Source organism: Macaca mulatta, chromosome 15 (assembly GCF_049350105.2).
Source record: "Macaca mulatta isolate MMU2019108-1 chromosome 15, T2T-MMU8v2.0, whole genome shotgun sequence".
Taxonomy (NCBI): domain Eukaryota; kingdom Metazoa; phylum Chordata; class Mammalia; order Primates; family Cercopithecidae; genus Macaca; species Macaca mulatta.
In genome coordinates, this window is record NC_133420.1 from 64,041,332 (window position 1) to 64,056,220 (window position 14,889).

Consider the following 14,889-nt stretch of genomic DNA (forward strand, 5'->3'; position numbering starts at 1 on the left):
ATACACTATGACAACAGCTATGCAGGTCGTGCTGAAGGCCTGTATCCTAGGCTACAAACTGGGGACTATGTTCCTCCCCCCTGCCTAGGGGAAAGTCCCCGGACCTCCGGCAGAGAGTGCCACGTGCATAAGCACGTAGACATTCCCCCTTCCCACTGTAAAGTCCGCCAAGAAGCGTGGCCCGCTGAGCGGCGTGGTGCGGGGTAGTCGTCCGTCAGCTCTTCTAGTTACACAGGCAGTGCGTCTTGGCGCACTAACCACACGGGGCTCATTCTCAGCGCGGCTGATTTTGTTCAGCACACTGTCGCGACTAACTGCAGCCTCGATCCCTCACCTCAGGCTCCCAAGTAGTTGTGACTGCGGGCGCGCGCCATCATGGCCGGCTAAACTGATATTTTTTTGTAGAGATGGATTTTTCTCTTGTTGTCCAGGCTGGTCTCGAACTCCAGGTGTCAAGCGATCAGTCCACCTCGCCCTCCCAAAGTGCTGGGATTACAGGCGTGACACTGCGCCCGGTCACCGCGGCTGCTTTTTATGCGCGGGCATCTTTATTCTGTTCTTGGCCTTGCTATGAAGTGCGCTCATTACTCTTCAAATATGGAGCATTCCTGAAAAAGGAATGCCTCCTCTTCTACTTCCCTCTCCATCTGGCAAACGCTTTAGTAGCCACCATTCATTGTGTAGCTGGTACACAACTTACGGACTCTGCTTGGGCTAGAATCCTGGCTCCTGTACTCAAGAGCGGTGACCTTGGGAAACTTACTTCTGTCTCTCCGTACCTTCTTTTCCACTCTGAGGAATGAAGATAAGCACTTACTTCAAGAGCTATGATGATTAAATGGAATCACTCAAGCAAAATACTCAGAACCGTGCTTACATATTAGTGATTCTTTTTTTCTTTCTTTTTTTTTTTGAACGGCGGGTCGCTCTCTTGTCTAGGCTGGTCTTAAACTCCTGGGCTCAAGGGATCCGCCCGCTTCAGCCTCGGGGTAGCTGACATTACAGGCACATGCCACCACGACGGACTCTAGTGATTTTTTAACCTGAGCGGCTACTACTATAAACCAGACAGTTGAAATTACATTGACTCTCTCCCTGATACGCTGCTGCATTCCCTTTCTGCATAGCTGGGTTCTTTTTTTTTTTTTTTTTTTTTTTGAGACGGAGTCTCACGCTGTTGCCCAGGCTGGAGTGCAGTGGCGCGATCTCGGCTCACTGCAAGCTCCGCCTCCCGGGTTCCCGCCATTCTCCTGCCTCAGCCTCCTGAGTAGCTGGGACTACAGGCGCCCGCCACCGCGCCCGGCTAATTTTTTGTATTTTTAGTAGAGACGGGGTTTCACTGTGGTCTCGATCTCCTGACCTTGTGATCCGCCCGCCTCGGCCTCCCAAAGTGCTGGGATTACAGGCTTGAGCCACCGCGCCCGGCCATAGCTGGGTTCTACACAACCTTCAGGTCTCAGCTCAAGTGTGTTCCATCATTCAGAACCCTTAATTCAACTTCTAATTTATTTTTTAGTGCCACTATTTCACTTTCTTCAATACCACTAGACAAGCAGTCCCCAATTGACCTTTTTGGCATCAGGGACAGGTTTCGTGGAAGACAATTTTTCCACGGACGAAGCGGGGTGGAGGGATGATTTCCGGATGAAACTGTTCCACCTCAGATCATCACGCATTAGATTCTCACGAGGAGCACGCAACCTAGATCCCTCCCATGCGCAGTTCACAATATGGTTCGCGCACCTATGAGAATCTAATGCCGTGCTCATCTGACAGGAGGCGGAGCTCAGGCCGTAATGATTGCTGGCCTCACTGCCCACCTCGTGCTATGTGGCCCGGAGCCTAACAGGCCATAGGCTGGTGCTGACCTGTGGCCAGGGGTTGGAGACCCTTGAGCTAGGCTGGTCCTAAATTCCACAAGGGCCAGAGCCACCTCTCTTTTTTCTTTATCATTTTGCTTCCAGAACCAAGCACAGCACGTGGCACCCGGCGATAACAGGCACTCAATGAATCATTGTTGAATGAAATTAATGAATAGTTGAAATGACCCAAAAGGGTAATATAATTAAGCTCTTTCAAAGAATGAGGAAACTGCAATTCAGGAAGGTTAAGTATGTTATTAATAGGTAAGAGGCAGGGTGGAGATTTCACCAGTTTTCAGCTGCTCTCTATACCTTCTGTTGAACAGCCTTTCCCCATCCTTGTCTTCCATGACTTCACCAGGCAGGCAGGTATTCCTCCTGTTCCACAGTCTCTTAATGTTCCACAGAGCCTTTCATGGTCTCTTAATTGGGATACACTGGGTAGTCTGTCTAGTTAGATCAAGAGCTGCCAGACAGGAAACCATGTTCCATTCATCGCATTTTCATCTCCAGAGCCTGGCATACAAACAGGCAATCAGTACATCATGTGTGTTAAATAAATGAATGAAGCCAAGATCAGTGGCTCATGACTGTAATCCCAGCACTTTGGGAGGCTGAGGTGGGCGGATCACCTAAGGTCAAGAGTTGGAGACCAGCCTGGCCAACATGGCTAAACCTTGTCTCTATTAAAAATAGAAAAATTAGCCAGGTGTGGTGGCGGGCGCCTGCAGTCCCAGCTATTTGGGAGGCTGAGACAGGAGAATCACTGGAACCTGGGAGGTGGAGGTTGCAGTGAGCCGAGATTGTGCCACTGCACTCCAGCCTGGGCAAACAGGCAAGACACTGCGTCAAAACAAAACAAAACAAAAACAAAAACAAAAATTAGCTAGGTGTGGTAGCCAGCACCTGTAATCCCAGCTACTCAGGAGGCTGAGGCATGAGAATAGCTTCAACCTGGGAGACGGAGGTTGCAGTGAGCAGAGATCGCGCCACCGCACTCCAGCCTCAGTGACAGAGCAAGACTCCATCTCAAAATAAATAAATAAATAAATAAATAAAATATGGGTGTGTCTTCTTGTTTTTCCTGAAAGGACAGGACAGGGAGAAACCCTCACCAAGGGGAGTTGTCATAGTGTAGTTCAAGGGTCCCCAGCACTACTGGTCCATGGCCTGTTAGGAACTGGGCCACACAGCAGGTGAGCAGCGGAGGAGTAAGGGTGAGCGGCAGAGTATGGAGGGAAGCTTCATTTGTATTTACAGCCACTCTCCATCCTGGCATTACCACTTGAGCTCCACCTCCTGTCAGATCAGTGCGGTGTTAGATTCTCATAGGACCACAAACCCTATTGTGAATTGTGCATGCACATGATATAGGTTGTGGGCTCCTTATGAGAATCTAGGCCAGGCACAGTGGCTGATGCCTGTAATCCCAGCACTTTGGGAGGCCAAGGTGGGCGGATCTCTTGAGGCCAGGAGTTCAAGACCAGCCTGGCCAACATGGTTAAAAAAAAAAAAAAAAAACTTCTCTACTAAAAGTACAAAAATTAGCTGGGCATGGTGGTGCGTGCCTGTAATCCTAGCTACTTGGGAGGCTGAAGCATGAGAATTGCTTGAACCCAGGAGGCAGAGGTTGCAGTTAGCTAAGATCGCGCCACTGCACTCTAGCCTAGGTGACAGAGCAAGACCCTGTCAAAAAAAAAAAAGACAAAACAAAAAAACCACAATGCCTGATGATCTGAGGTGGAACAGTTTCATCCCCAAACCATCCCCTTCTCCCACACTCCTGTGCATGGAAAAACTGTCTTCCACAAAACCTGTCCCTGGTGCCAAAACGGCTGGGGTCCATTGGTCTAGCTGACGACTCAGTGACAGTCTGGGTACACAGAGCAGGGTTATAGAAACCTTGAATCTAAGCCAGTTGGCACAGTCGGTGTAAATAAGGAGTTCAGGCTAGATATAATAATGATAAGCGGTCCCCAACTGATTATTGCCTTTAGAGAACTCAGGGCACTATTGCCAGATCTTTTTTCAAAGGAATCAACAAATCAGAATTTTAAACATTTGAAATCTCCCAATTTTTAACTGTTGACAAGGAATCAGTGGCATACTTAGCATATTTGACACTAAGCGGATGTGTGTGTGTGTTTCAGACAGGGTCTCCCTCTACTGCCCAGTCAGGAGTGCTCACTGCAGCCTCAACCTTCTTGGATCAGCCTCCTGAGTACCTGGGACTGCAGATACACACCACCATGCCCGGCTAATTTGTGTTTTTTGTTTTGTTTTGTTTTTGTAGAGTGTTGCCCAGGCTGGTCTTGAACTTCTGGCCTCAAGGAATCTGCCTGCCTCACCCTCCCAAAGTGCTAGGATTACAAGTGTGAGCCACCTTGCCTGTCCTGGATCATTTAAAAAACATTTTTCTTTCTTTTCTCTTTTTTTTTTTTTGAAACAATGTCTCACTCTGTTGCCCAGGCTGGAGTGGTGCAGTGGTGCAATCATGGCTTACTGCTGCCTCTATCCCCCAGGCTCAAACAATCTTCCCACTGCAGCCTCTTAAGTAGTTGTGACTACAGGCACACATGCCCCCATGCCTTGCTAATTTTTTAATTTTTTGCAGAGATGGGAATCTCACTATGTTGGTTAGGCTGGTCTCAAACTCCTGGGCCCAAGCCATCCTCCCACCTCAGCCTCTCAAAGTGCTGTGATTACAGGTGTGAGCCATCGCACCTGGCCCAAATTTTTCTTTCTTTTCTTTTTTTTTTTTTTTTTTTTGAGATGGAGTCTTGCTCTGTCGCCCAGGCTGGAGTGCAGTGGTGCGATCTTGGCTCACTGCAGCCTCCACCTCCTGGGTTTAAGCAATTCTCGTGCCTCAGCCTCCAGAGTAGCTGGGATTACAGACACGCACTACCACGCCCAGCTAATGTTTGTATTTTTAGTAGAGATGAGGTTTCACCATGTTGACCAGGCTGCTCTCAAACTCGTGATCTCAGGTGATCTGCCCACCTCAGCATCCCAAAGTGCTGGGATTACAGGTGTGAACCACCATGCCCAGACCCAAATTTTTCTTGTTTTCTTTCTTTTTTGGGGGGTGGGGGCAGGGTCTCATTCTGTTGCCCAGGCTGGAGTGCAGAGGCTTGATCTTGGCTCACTGAAACCTCTACCTCCTATCTTCAAGCAATCCTCCCACTCAGCCTCTTGAGTAACTGGGACCACAGACGTGTACCATCACACCTGGCTAATTTTTTGTATTTTTGGTAAAGACGGTATTTTGCCATGTTGCCCAAGCTGGTCCCGAACTCCTGGGCTCAAGCGATCCTCTTGCCTCACCCTCCCAACGTGCTGGGATTGCAGGCGTGAGCCACCACGCCTGAAACACATTTTTATTTTTCAAGTGGATCATTTAAAAAAATGCTTTATGGCCGGGCACACCACTGCTCTCCAGCCTGGGCAAGTGAGCAGAGATTGTGCCACTGCAGTCTGGTCTGAGTGACAGAGGGAGACTCCATCTCAAATAAATAAATTAAATTAAAACAAATTTTAAAATTATATGACAAAATTATTTTCAATGATAATTATAAAATGAATAATAAGGGCCAGAAAATAAACTCAGACAGTGAACATTTTCTTTCCTTGAACTTTGTAAATATAATCATGTCAGCCTAAAAAGTCATGCATTGCTGGCCGGGCGCGGTGGCTCAAGCCTGTAATCCCAGCACTTTGGGAGGCCGAGACGGGTGGATCACGAGGTCAGGAAATGGAGACCATCCTGGCTAACACGGTGAAACCCCGTCTCTACTAAAAAATGCAAAAAACTAGCTGGGCGAGGTGGCGGGCACCTGTAGTCCCAGCTACTCGGGAGGCTGAGGCAGGAGAATGGCGTGAACCCGGGAGGCGGAGCTTGCAGTGAGCTGAGATCCGGCCACTGCACTCCAGCCTGGGCGACAGAGCCAGACTCCGTCTCAAAAAAAAAAAAAAAAAAAAAAAAAAAAAAAAAAAAAAAGTCATGCATTGCTTAACAACAGGGATATGTTCTGCGAAATGAGTCACCAGGCAATTCTGTCATTGTGCAAATGTCATAGAGTGTATTTTCACAAACCTAGATGGTGTAGCCTATTACCCACCTAGGCTATATGGTATAGCCTGGTGCTCCTAAGCTCCAATGCTTACAGCATGTTACTGTACTGAATACCGTAGGCAGTTGTAAGACAATGGTATTTGTGTATCTAATGTAGAGAAAGGGTCTCTCCCTCTATCGTCCAGGCTGGAGTGCAGTGGAACAATTGTAGCTCCTTGCAGCCTCCAACTCCTGGGATCAAGTGATCCTCCCACCTCAGTCTCCAAAGTAGCTAGGACTACAGGCTTGTGTCACCAGGCTTGTCTCCTGTTTTTGTTTGTTTTTTTGGTAAAGATGGAGAGTCTCACTATATTGCCCAGACTGGTTTTGAACTCCTAGCCTCAAGCAGTCCTCCTGCTGCCTTGGCCTCCAAAGTGCTGGTATTACAGGAATGAGTCACTGCACCTGGTCAACCACAGCAATTTAAAAGTTAGATCTGGGCCGGGCGCGGTGGCTCAAGCCTGTAATCCCAGCACTTTGGGAGGCCGAGACGGGCGGATCACGAGGACAGGAGATCGAGACCATCCTGGCTAACACGGTGAAACCCCGTCTCTACTAAAAAATACAAAAAAAAACTAGCTGGGCGCGGTGGCAGGCGCCTGTAGTCCCAACTACTCGGGAGGCTGAGGCAGGAGAATGGCGTGAACCCGGGAGGCGGAGCTTGCAGTGAGCTGAGATCCGGCCACTGCACTCCAGCCTGGGCGGCAGAGCGAGACTCCGTCTCAAAAAAAAAAAAAAAAAAAAAAAAGTTAGATCTGGGCTGGGCGCAGTGGCTCATGCCTGTAATTCCAGCACTTTGGGAGACCGAGGTGGGCAGGTTGCCTGAGGCCAGGAATTGAGACCAGCCTGGCAACACAGGGAGACCTCATCTCAAAATAAATGAACAAGATTAGCTGGGTGTGGTGGCACATGCCTGTAGTCCTAGCTGCTCAAGAGGCTGAGATGGGAGGATCCCTTGGGCCCGGGAGGTTGTCAAGGTTGCAGCGAGCTGAGATTGTGTTACTGTATTCCAACCTGGGAGACAAAGTAAGACCCTGTCTCAAAAAATAAAATAAAACTTAGATCTACAAAATATTTTTCAGGGAGGATAATTTTATCACTGATTTTTTTTTCAGAATTTCTGGAACATGGTGATAAGAAGAGGACTGATTTTTATTTTTAAAATTATCTACAGACAAGGCACCCCCTTATTGCCTGCAACTCAAGGGGCAGGACTTCTGCCATCCCCATTGTTGGCATGCCACTGCACTGATTTTAAACATTTAAAAAATGTTGTATGGGCTAGATAAAACACATCTCTGACTTCTGGTCTCAGGTTTATATTTGCAACTTCAAATCCCTCTTCGTACATCAACAGCCTTGCACGTGATGGAGTTATCTCTAGGTACGGCAGGTACTACACCCCCTGAAGTGAACATGTGCAAAGACAGGGCTCAGCTTCCCAGGACAGTCGTATGGCAAAGAGTTTTAAAATGCAATTAATTATTGAGAGTGACAGTTCTTACGGACAGTTTGGATGAAGTGGGTTGAAAGGGGAGGTTTGGGGGTGTCCCCCAAGTTATAATGCCCCCAATGAAACAATAACAAGCATCACCTATACATATATCCTCTCAGATCAGCCTTAGGGTGTGATGGGATCAGAGGTACCAGGAGGCTCCCCCGACCCTTCCACTTTATATCATATTCATTGAGGAAATACATCTTTCTTCCGGGACCAGGGTCAGGGAGGAAGGTGGGCATCCTGGAGCAGAAGGGGCGTTCCTGTTCTTGTTAGTCCTGCTTCACACCACTTCTGCCCACCCACGCCCCGCCCCTGGAGTCCTCAGGGACTCAACTGCCCGTGGCACATTACTCACAGGCCTGCTTCTCTTCTCAAGGGGGGCACAGGGCCCCGGGCAGCGAGGGTGGGGGAAGCTCAGAAGCTGCAGGAGTGGCGCAGGTGCAGGCACAGGGCGGGGTCTTTGTTCTTTTTCTCATCCCTCCCCTCCCCCTTCCTCCCCGGAAACCAGAGACTTTGCCACCACCAGCATTGGGGATGCTGAGCTGTGGGGTACAGGCCTGAGGAGGGGTGGGAGTAAGAAGGGCTGTGGAAGCTGTCAGGCCATGAACCAGGCTGACCCTCGGCTCAGAGCAGTGTGCTTGTGGACTCTCACATCAGCAGCCATGAGCAGAGGTGACAACTGCACGGATCTACTCACACTGGGTGAGCTGGGCGTGGCAGGGGCTGGTGGGGGAGGGGTCATGTGGCCCCAGGTCCCACCTGCTGGGCCCTGGGGGTTGGGCGGGGCAGTTATACCCCCCTTCCTTTCACATCCACAGGAATCCCCTCCATAACCCAGGCCTGGGGACTGTGGGTCCTCTTCGGAGCTGTGACGCTGCTGTTTCTCATCTCGCTGGCTGCACACTTGTCCCAGTGGATCAGGGGCCGGAGCAGGAGCCATCCGGGGCAGGGACGGTGGGTAACAGACAACAGGGATGGGTTGACTGAGAGTTCTTTCTTACCGAGAAGTCCCCACTCATCCCCTGAACTCTGTGTTGCAGCTCTGGAGGGTCTGTGGAAGAGGTTCCGCTGTATGGGAACCTGCATTATCTACAGACAGGTAGGGAGCTGGCAGAGAGGAGGGGCACAGAGGCCAGGTCCTGGGTGGCTGGAATGGGGGTGTGCAGGAGCAGGGACAAGTTGCTGACCAGATTCCTGTTCCCTGTCCCAGGACGGCTGTCTCAAGACCCAGGACCAGACCAGCAGGATCCAACTCCTGGAGGCCCTGCCAGGGTGAGTCAGCTGTGGCTGGAGAAAAGGGGGAGGGAAGGAAGTGGGGGGCTTTTCGGGCTTTTCCAAGGGTCCAGTGAACTTCTAACAGCCTTGCATCTCCAGGCTGCAGAGGAGGTGATGTGCTACACCAGCCTACAGCTGCGGCCTCCTCAGGGTCGGATCCCAGGCCCTGGGACCCCCATCAAGTACTCGGAGGTGGTGCTGGACTCTGAGCCAAAGTCCCAGGCCTTGGGCCCCGAGCCGGAGCTCTATGCCTCAGTATGTGCCCAGACCCGCAGGGCCCGAGCCTCCTTCCCCGATCAGGCCTATGCCAACAGCCAGCCTGCAGCCAGCTGAGATGGAGGGCCTGGCACAGCGGGGCATGCACTGCCCCAGCCCCCTGTAGCAGGGGCATGACTGTTTCCCAACCAGCACCCAAAGACGGGCGCCATTGCCAAGTCACAGGATGTGATCTACCCTGGACTTCCTATCTGAGCGTCGAGGGAGACATCTCGGCAAAGCTTTTGTGATGGAGGAGGCAAAGACAGTAGCCCCCTCCTCATTTCTTTTTTCTATCTGTTCCTCTTAGCCCCCAAACTCCCAGGTTCTCACTTCCTTCTTCTGGAGTTTAACCAGATCCTCCCCACCCCCGCTCCCTCATAGTCTACCCCCACGCCTCAGTGTCTCCTCAGGCACAGGAAGTAGGCGGTGGGGGAGGAGTAAGGGCCTGACAGTGGGTGGGTGGGTATATTCCTCGGGAGCTCACAGACTGGAGCAGACCTGGAACTTAGAGACGGGAAGGACCCGAGCCTGGCTTTTGACCCAAGAACCCTGGCAGGAGAATACAGTCTCCATCCTGCTGTCTCTGCCCTGTCCCCAAGTTTTCAAATAAAACTTTCCAAAAAGTGTTTAGATTTTAACCTAGAAGGCTGAAGACTTGCAAAGGGCCCCGCAGATGGGGGTGAGTTTGCTGTCTGCACGGAGCTCTTTCTGGGGGTGCCTAGCTGGGGATGAGGGGCCAAGAGGGGCTGCAGCATCAACAGGGCAGAGGTGGGCGCCGGGGTGGAGCGCCGGAGCTCAGCTCCTCAGCTGCTCTTGCTGCTGCTAGAACATCCCCGGGATCTGCACTCAGAGCCACTGCATTCCCCCTGGGGACTGCAAGCTCACAGTCCTGAGCTACTCTCCCCTTGACCTCTATAACTGCCAGCACCTCTACAACCTGCCAGCCTGATTCCTTCATCAAGTCCCCCAACCTGACCTTCCCCATCTGCTATGAGTCCCACCTATACCCCTGTTTTGACATCAGTAGCCTTATCTGCACTTAGTCACCGTATACCCCCAGAGGCCCTCTCCTTACCCCATCACTGTGGCAGGGGTCCATCTCCACTCACTCTCTCCCACCCTGGCCTCCCAAAGTGCTGGGATTACAGGCACGAGCCACCGTGCCCGGCCTTCACTCTCTCAGTTGTCACCTGCAGTCTTGGCAACAGTTTTGCTTGTCACCACTTTCATTTTAATCCCCATCTAATTTGTCCTGCCTGTCCACCCATTTACCTCCTGATTCTTAACCCCAGCCTCCTGCCCCATATAGTATGATACATCAGCCAGTTGGCACAGAGGTTAGGACTCTGGGCTCGGGAGCCCATCTGTCTGCATTCAAATTCCATGTCTACCACTTACCAGCTGTGTGTTCTTGGGCAACTGTGCCTCGGTTTCTGAATCTGTAAGATTGAGAGGATATTAATGGTGTTTACTTCAAAAAAAGGTGGTTGTGAGGCAAAACGAGTTACCATTTGTAAAGCACTTAGACAATAAATGCTCAACAATGCTACACATTATTAAAATAAGAGAAATATAGGCTCCTCTATGGAAGCTCACAGGTGAAGTGACTTCTAGGTAGAGACATGACACATAGTAGGAATCTGCCAGGAGAGGCAAAGGACAGAAAATGCTTCAAGGCAGAGGGAACCACAGGCAAAGGAGAGGCTTATTCAGAGGACCTGGCAGAAGTGCATTAGGCACAGCCGGAGGGTAGAGTGAGATGGGGGCAATGGTAAGATGAGGCTGGAGGAGCAGACAGAGCCAGACCACACTGCGCCCGTAAGTCATGCCAAGGAGCTTGGGCTTTATCCTGCAGGGGAGGTGAAAGGGAGTCACTGAAGGTTTTAAGCGAGGGATGAACACAGTGAGCTAAAGGCTCTAACTGCAGTGGTTGCTGTGCTGAGCTAGTGGTCAGCAGTCTGGAGTCAGGCAGCATCTTTCAGAGGCTGTTGCAAGATTTAAGCGAGAGGGGATAGTGGCAGTGGCGGTGGGGATGCAGAAGAGGGATGGATTACAAAGAGATGTTTAGGGTTTTAAAAAAAAGCCCCACCTATCACATCTTCCAGCTTTCTGGTTAGAGCCTGTAACATCTGCCAACCCAAATCCTCATTATAATAATACAGCATAGCTCCAAGTTGGTTTCAGCTCTTCACCTTCCTCACCTGGCAATCTCTCTCTCTCTCTCTCTCTCTCTCACACACACACACACACACACACACACACACACACACACCCTCCACCCCTTAAGCCCATCTGTGATCCATCTCTCTAGCAAAAGCTCCAACCTGTTAAACCTTTTCTAGGCTATTTCAAGGTCTAGGCCATCTCCCCAGGGCCTCTGTAGAGGCCGGACGCGCTTGACAGATCTTTCTGAGGCTTGAGGGGCTGAAGAAAGGAGAAGCTGAGGCTTTCACTTCCAAGCTTCTCTTCTTCCCACTTGGAGTGCCACAGGAAGCCACAGAGGAGGAAGCCGTGCGCCTGATTCCGTCCTGGTGATCCCAATTTGAAGGGGAACACCCTTCCCTAAAGCCCACGCCCCTACACACGCCACAAATGCCCCTGGGTCCCCGGACCTCTGAGGACCCCATCCTGGGCCTCCCCAAGAGAGGCCCAGGTCGCGGTTAAGGGCAGATAGCTGGGCCTGCGGGGGAAGGAGGGAGGCTTCGGGGGCGGACACCGGATGCGGGGAACCACCGGCAGCGTGATGTGGGGTTCTGAGGGCTGCGGTGCTTCTGAAGATGGCTCAGCGTCGCGCCAGGTGGACGTGAGAGCTTTACTCTGGAGGAGGCGGGGGTTGGGGTCCCGGCTACCCACCCGGACAAGCCAAGGGCTCAAACGCCCCCAACCCAGCCCACAGATATCGCCGAAGCCGGCCCAGACCCACCCGGCTCGCTGCCTCCGCCCGCTTAGGACTGAGCCCGCAGCGCCGCCGCCTGGTAAGGGGCGGAGTTGCCAACCACATCTGCGCAGGCGGGATGCAGCCTGGCCCGCGGCATCCTGGGAGTTGTAGTCCTGACGCTTCGGGGCCGCCCCAGCGTCTGGTCCCTGACGGCGCGCAGTGAGGACCCCGCGGCTCCCCCCGCAGTCGCCTCCCAAGTTCGCGGAACGCAGCTGACCGACTCCCTCTGGACTAGGTGACATGACTGCTCCCAAGCAGTCGTCTGTAAACTGAGTTTCTGTAAAACATTTTGTTTTATTTTATTTTATTTTTATTTTTTATTTTTTATTTTTTTTTGAGACGGAGTCTTGCTCTGTCACCCAGGCTGGAGTGCAGTGGCGCGATCTCGGCTCACTACAAGCTCCGCCTCCCGGGTTCACGCCATTCTCCTGCCTCAGCCTCCCGAGTGGCTGGGACTACAGGCGCCCGCTACCACTCCCGGCTAATTTTTTTTTTTTTGGTATTTTTAGTAGAGACGGGGTTTTACCGTGTTAGCCAGGATGGTCTTGATCTCCTGACCTTGTGATCCGCCCGTCTCGGCCTCCCAAAGTGCTGGGATTACAGGCTTGAGCCACCGCGCCCGGCCCATTTTATTTTTCATGTGTGATTGTAGCGGGGTACGATTTGAACTTTTTGTTTTCCGTCCCTTAGCCCGGGTCCACTGTCTTCTCTCTCCTGTACCGTCCGTTTTCTTACCTTCTTACCTCATCTCCATCACCGAGGCCCTCAGCCCTGAACACTTGGACTGGGCAGCTTCTCTATTGATTCCTGAACCTGGAATTTAAGACACCTTCCGAGGGCCCCCCTCGCCACACCCTCTAGTTGATCAACTCACAAATACCTGTGATTTCTCTCTCCGTCTCCTTGGCCAGGTACTTCCCTAGTGGACTCCTTTCCCTCACTGGTGTAGCATTCCAGCCAGAAGGAGTGCCTGTCCCCCAGCGCCCCATTCCCAGGGACAGACCCTCATGGGGAGCCCCTAGGGCCCCAGCTGCCCCCACTCTTTCTTAAAGCCCAGCTAGGAGGATAGGGACACACTGAAAACGGAAGAGGAAGGGTCTCCGGGACAGTCAAAGGTTCAACAGCAGGAAGTTCTTTTTTTCTTTTTCCTTTTTTTTTTTGAAACGAAGTCTTGCTCTTGTCGCCCAGGCTGGAGTGCAATGGCAGGATCTCTGCTCACTGCAATCTCCGCCTCCTAGGTTCTAGCGATTGTCCTGCCTCAGCCTCCTGAGTAGCTGGGAATACAGGCGCCCACCAACACGCCCGGCTAATTATTTTTGTATTTTTAGTAGAGACGGGGTTTAGCCATGTTGGCCAGGCTGGTGAACTCCTGACCTCAGGTGATCCGCGCACCTAGCCCTCCCAGAGTGCTGGGATTACAGGCATGAGGCACCGCTCCCACCCGCCCGGCCAGGAAGTTAAGAATTTACTTCTAGGTGGGGAGGGTCTTTGGAAGCCAGCCGGCCAGGGCCCCTCCATCTTTGGCTCTGCTCTGCGGTCTCTCAAAGATGGGTTTAAACTTCCAGCTTGGTTTTATTACAAGGAGGGAAACAGAGCTGGGATGTGGAGAAAGACCAAGTCTTCTTTAATTCTTAATTTTTATGGATACATAGTAGGTGTATGTATTTTTTTTTTTTTTTTTGAGACGGAGTCTTGCTCTGTCACCCAGGCTGGAGTGCTGTGGCCAGATCTCCGCTCACTGCAAGCTCCGCCTCCCAGGTTCACGCCATTCTCCTGTCTCAGCCTCCCGAGTAGCTGGGACTACAGGCACCCGCCACCTCGCCCGGCTAGTTTTTTGTATTTTTTAGTAGAGACGGGGTTTCACCGTGTTAGCCAGGATGGTCTCGGCCTCCCAAAGTGCTGGGATTACAGGCTTGAGCCACCGCGCCCGGCCAGTAGCTGTATGTATTTATAGAGTACATGAGATTTTTTTTTTTTTTTTTTTTTTTTTTTGAGACGGAGTCTCGCTCTGTCGCCCAGGCTGGAGTGCAGTGGCCAGATCTCAGTTCACTGCAAGCTCCGCCTCCCGGGTTCCCGCCATTCTCCTGCCTCAGCCTCCGGAGTAGCTGGGACCACAGGCGCCGCCACCTCGCCCGGCTAATTTTTTGTGTTTTTAGTAGAGACGGGGTTTCGCCGTGTTAGCCAGGATGGTCTCGATCTCCTGACCTTGTGATCCGCCCGTCTCGGCCTCCCAAAGTGCTGGGATTACAGGCTTGAGCCACCGCGCCCGGCGAGATATTTTGATATAGGCATACAATGCATAATACAGACCAAGTTTTTTTTTTTTTTTTTTTTTTTTTTCTTTGAGACGGAGTGTTGCTCTGTTGCCCAGGCTGGAGTGCAGTGCAGTGGAACAACCTCGGCTCACCGCAACCTCCGCCTCCCAGGTTCAAGCGATTCTCCTGCCTCAGCCTCCCTAGTAGCTGGGATTACAGGTGTGCACCACCATACCCGGCTAATTTTTTTTTTTGAGACGGAGTCTGGCTCTGTCGCCCAGGCTGAAGTGCAATGGCGGGATCTCGGCTCACTGCAAGCTCCGCCTCCTGGTTTCACGTCATTCTCCTGCCTCAGCCTCTGGAGTAGCTGGGATTACAGACACCTGGCACCACGCCCAGCTAATTTTTTGTATTTTTAGTAGAGATGGGGTTTCACCGTGTTAGCCAGGATGGTCTCGATTTCCTGACCTCGTGATCCGCCCGCCTCGGCCTCCCAAAGTGCTGGGATTACAGGCCTGAGCCACCATGCCCAGGAATTTTTGTATTTTTAATGGAGACGGGGTTTCACCATGTTGGCCAGGCTGGTCTCCAACTCCTGACCTCAAGTGATCCGCCCGTTGGGATTACAGGCGTGAGCCACCCAGACCAAGTCTTAATGACTTCATTTGAAACCTTGAATCTAGACATGC

The 14,889-nt window shown here is 51.7% G+C and overlaps 2 protein-coding genes across 3 annotated transcripts; one reads left to right on the forward strand and one right to left on the reverse strand.

Moving 5' to 3' along the window:
* Positions 1 to 7,104: 7,104 nt before the first annotated feature.
* LOC144334642 (uncharacterized) lies at positions 7,105 to 12,258 on the reverse strand. Of its 2 annotated transcripts, XR_013404752.1 has the most exons (4): positions 11,332 to 11,549; positions 10,406 to 10,446; positions 7,568 to 8,761; positions 7,105 to 7,378 (listed from the first exon to the last, which is right to left on the reverse strand). XR_013404752.1 is itself a non-coding variant. In XM_077965954.1 (3 exons), the coding sequence occupies exons 1-3, from the start codon at positions 12,185 to 12,187 to the stop codon at positions 8,752 to 8,754; spliced, it is 378 nt and encodes a 125-aa protein (XP_077822080.1). In that variant the 5' UTR covers positions 12,188 to 12,258; the 3' UTR covers positions 7,105 to 8,751. The 2 variants fall into 2 exon arrangements, 1 of the variants encoding a protein (XP_077822080.1); XM_077965954.1 differs by lacking the exon at positions 11,332 to 11,549 and adding an exon at positions 11,861 to 12,258 and having other exon boundaries at positions 7,105 to 8,761.
* SIT1 (signaling threshold regulating transmembrane adaptor 1) lies at positions 7,981 to 9,545 on the forward strand. The gene is given in 5 exon segments (NM_001267025.1): positions 7,981 to 8,176; positions 8,293 to 8,428; positions 8,515 to 8,573; positions 8,685 to 8,746; positions 8,849 to 9,545. Coding segments are annotated over 5 exon segments (591 nt in total). The 5' UTR covers positions 7,981 to 8,076; the 3' UTR covers positions 9,083 to 9,545.
* Positions 12,259 to 14,889: the final 2,631 nt, after the last annotated feature.